This window comes from Echinops telfairi, unplaced genomic scaffold, assembly GCF_000313985.2.
Source record: "Echinops telfairi isolate 266 unplaced genomic scaffold, ASM31398v2 ScPeMD7_16;HRSCAF=60, whole genome shotgun sequence".
In the NCBI taxonomy this organism is placed as follows: Eukaryota; Metazoa; Chordata; class Mammalia; order Afrosoricida; family Tenrecidae; genus Echinops; species Echinops telfairi.
This window is the reverse complement of record NW_022103913.1, coordinates 9,254,645-9,258,338: the sequence shown is the minus strand read 5'-3', so window position 1 is coordinate 9,258,338 and position 3,694 is coordinate 9,254,645. Positions and strand designations below refer to the sequence as shown.

At 49.7% G+C, this 3,694-nt stretch overlaps 1 protein-coding gene across 1 annotated transcript in view; it reads left to right on the top strand.

Annotated features, from left to right (window-relative positions):
• Positions 1 to 329: 329 nt before the first annotated feature.
• CLDN18 (claudin 18) overlaps positions 330 to 3,694 on the top strand; it is a 21,236-nt gene continuing 17,871 nt past the window's right edge. Inside the window, exon 1 of the mRNA XM_004712123.1 lies at positions 330 to 549. Within this exon, the coding sequence (XP_004712180.1) occupies positions 330 to 549 (220 nt within the window). The remainder of the gene's footprint in view (positions 550 to 3,694) is intronic.

The following is a 3,694-nucleotide window of genomic DNA, read 5'->3' as shown; positions in this document are numbered from 1 at the left end:
ACAGGGGTGGCAAAGACTGGGACAGCCTTGGGGAAAGCCGTCCTTCCGTCCACTTCAACAGCTCTGCTCTCAACTCACTGGGCATGCGGAGCTCCACAGGGCAAGTGCCTCTTGGCGTGGCTTCCCTGACAAATGCAAAAACAATGTCCTTGAACCAAGAGTGAAACTGAACTATCTAAGGAAAACACTGTGAGCAAACACTGTGAGCTGAGGGAGACCATCTGATTAGAAGAGCTCCCCTCGGGAACACGCGGGTTTCGCCCCTTCCACAGGAGGAAGGCAGCCGCTTCTCCCGAGGCGGTGCCTGGAGGACACAGGCGACGGAGGCCATGTCCACCACCATATATCAGGTGGTGGGTTTCCTCCTGTCCATCTTGGGACTGGCAGGCTGCATCGCTGCCACGGGGATGGACATGTGGAGAACCCAGGACCTGTACGACAACCCCGTCACCGCCGTGTTTCAGTATGAAGGGCTGTGGAGAAGCTGCGTGAGGCAGAGCTCAGGGTTCACCGAGTGTCGGCCCTACTTCACCATCCTGGGCCTTCCAGGTAGGCACCATCCGACCCCACACCGGAGGGGCAGGGGAGGCCGGGGAAGGGTCTGTTTTCTCTCTGCACAGCGACAGGAGATCTTGAAAATCACCACCCGGCTGAGCCACACGCTCCCCTCCGGGTAAGACTCTGGCAGCTGTGGTTCAGACTAGACGGGAGAACGAGAGGAGCCGTTGACCACATCAGAGAGGGTGGCAGTCACAGAGCTATGGATAGCATGGGGGGCGGGGGGATTTCAAACAAAGGGGTCGCTAAAGAGTAGACTGCTTTCAGAACATGTTCATCCTTCATAGAGTCAGCTAACGTGTTTCAAATAGAAAATAAATTGTCTGGCTATGTGTGCAAGTGTGTGGTTGTATGTGTACATGATCCTGACTGCCCACCCTGGGGAATAGGGAAGAAATACGGTGAATATTTTGTTAATGCCACACACCAAAAAAAAGGAAATTGAGAGGTCATTTATTTCATTTGCAATTCAATTCAATTTTTCTTGGAAAAGTTGAACTCTCAGTGGATGCCAAAACAAATCTGATTGCTACTAACTTTTAAATACCCCTTTTCTGTATTTGTGTTGAAAAGTCAGGTATACAATGCTAAAAATCAATGTATGTCAAAATATGTATAACTATAGATGCAACAGACATACTGATGAACTAAGTTAAACTCCTACTTTTAATATGATGATTACCTCAAACAGGCATCGTATCAATTTTGCATTTCATCTATTGTCGGGGTGCTCACTGAATGCCACTTTCTTTTGTTTTTTAAGAAAGCAAAAAGAAAATAAAAGGTCAAGCTAATCAGTGGCTCCACGGGGTGCCATGGGTGTCAACAAGGTGGGGGGGGGGGAGACGAAAAGGGATCTGCCTCCTTTTGAAACAAACACCTGGTCATCAGGGGCATAGGAATCGATTTGCACAACAGTGAAGCACCCGGGAAGCTCTTGCCATTGGATTGTGAGGAGCGATTCAATGAACACCTCTTCATTTTCAGAAAGAAATAAAAGATGAGGGAGAGAGTAGAAGGACCTGGCTTTTATTCAAGTTCATTTTTGGAAGTTACTAGCCCTGCAGTGCCAACAGGACCTGGGACTGAAGGCAAAGACTTGCTGGGGGCGAGGAGGAGAACCTGGCGGAGGGAGGGAAGCCAGGCTGCCGGCCGGCGCAGTGAGCTCTGCCTTGTGTGAGGGGAGAGCTGGGAAGGGAAGAGATGCAAGAAGGATAGCTTGCTGGATTGCTAGCTAACCCTAACTTTAACTGTTAAATGAAGAAAACAGACCGATTTCACCTTCAAAATGACAGCCTGACTTCCCACTCAGATGTCACACACCTCGGTCTCAGGCTGCAGCTCACGTCATCAATCTCAGCTCACTCGCATCCTAGGGCCCAGATGTGGTGGTGGTGGTGTGCGGTGCGTGGAGTCAGCTCCCCATTGCTACCCGGTGCCCAACAGAACAAAACACTGCCCGGTCCTGCCCATCCTCACAATGCTTCCTGTGCCTGGGCCCATGGTGCAGTCACTGTCAATCTCTCTCCTTGACCAAGGGCCTCCCTCTTTTTCACTGCCCGTCCACTCTACCAAACATGATGTCCTTCTCCGGGGACCGGTCTCTCTGACAACATGTCCCAAGTATATAAGAGGAAGTCTTGCCATCCTAGCTTCTAAGGAGCACTCTGGCCTTACTTCTTCCAATATAGATTGGTTTGTCCTTTTAGAAATCCACTGTACTTTTAACATTCTTCTCCAGCACCACTGTTCAAATGCATTGATACTTCCACAGTCTTCCTCATTCAATATCCGACTTTCACAGCTTCCAAAACCTTCCCATTGTCCTATATTGCCAGTCCTTCCTGTGAGACTCAGTGATCCTGCCCTCCATTGAAACTTCTCATCGCTCCTCCTTCCACCTTGGCCACCCTCTCTGCAGAGAAAGGCTCTCTCCGCATCCCCCAGCCAAGGCCCAACCTGCTGCTCAGCCCCTCCCCCTTCCTGCCTTTTCCATCGCCCGCCCCCACTTGTCTAGACCCTCCTTTCCTGGGAATTCTTCCCTTGGTTCTGTTCATCGTCATATGCTGTCATTCTGCCGAGGTACCGACAAGCAAAGTAAACGGTTCCATCCGTCCACTACCTCGCCCCCTTCACCCTTCCCAATCTGGGGTCTGACTTGGTTGTTTGTACATTTGCTTCGTTCAGTGTCTGCGTTTCATGTTCCTCCCACTAGGTAAGAATTCTTTCCCCAGACTCCAGCAGAGGCCCTGGGACCTAACAAGCCTTCAGCAAGTGCTTGTTAACTGAACTGAACTTAATCGGAAGGATACTTCATTTTGAGTGTTCGTGTGAGTCATTAAAAGCAAGTCAAAGTGTCCCCGCAAAAGCCGGGTCGCTTGCCTGGTTCTACAATTGGTGGTTCTTGTGGCTCTGAGCCTCGCACAGGACTTCGTGCTCCTTCTGCCTCCAGCAAATGCATGTACTCACTCAGGCTGCTAGTCAACAAGTCTATTTTTTATGCCTGCTTTGTTACCAGCGTTGCAGGGGCCATCAAAGTCAACGTCGTTAGAATGAGCTTCTCCGTGGTTTGCTCCCTGACCCTAGTTGGGGGAGAGTGGCCTCTTCTTGCAGCTACACCAGTCAAGGTTGCTGAGGCAGGAGAGAGGCACACCACACCCAACGAGGGCACGGCCCCTGTCACTCCCAGTCACCAGCCATTGGCCAGAACAATTCATATGACCCCAAGGGCTAAGAGAATGGAAAACACATGGCTGTTTGATGAGCACCATTGTGCACACTGTAACGACATTTGCACAGTAACTTCCTGGGCTTCAAGAGAACACCTCGCTGATTTTTCTTCTCTATGGGTCATTCTTGTAACACCAATGACCAGCCCAGTAAGAGAACAAATGAGAGCACACCACTGATTTATCCTCATTCCTCACCCAACTATTATCTCATTTTTCCATGTATAAAATACGATGTGATACAAGATAATATATAGTGTGCTGTTTCAGAAGACAGACATTCCGGTCGGGGTGATCAGGAGAGAGGGGGGCTTTGTACTATGAGAAATTCTTCATTAGCAAGCATGCTAATGGCCACAGGAGAGGGGGGAATGCATACTTTTGATTTTTGTAACATCGCTTTTTCA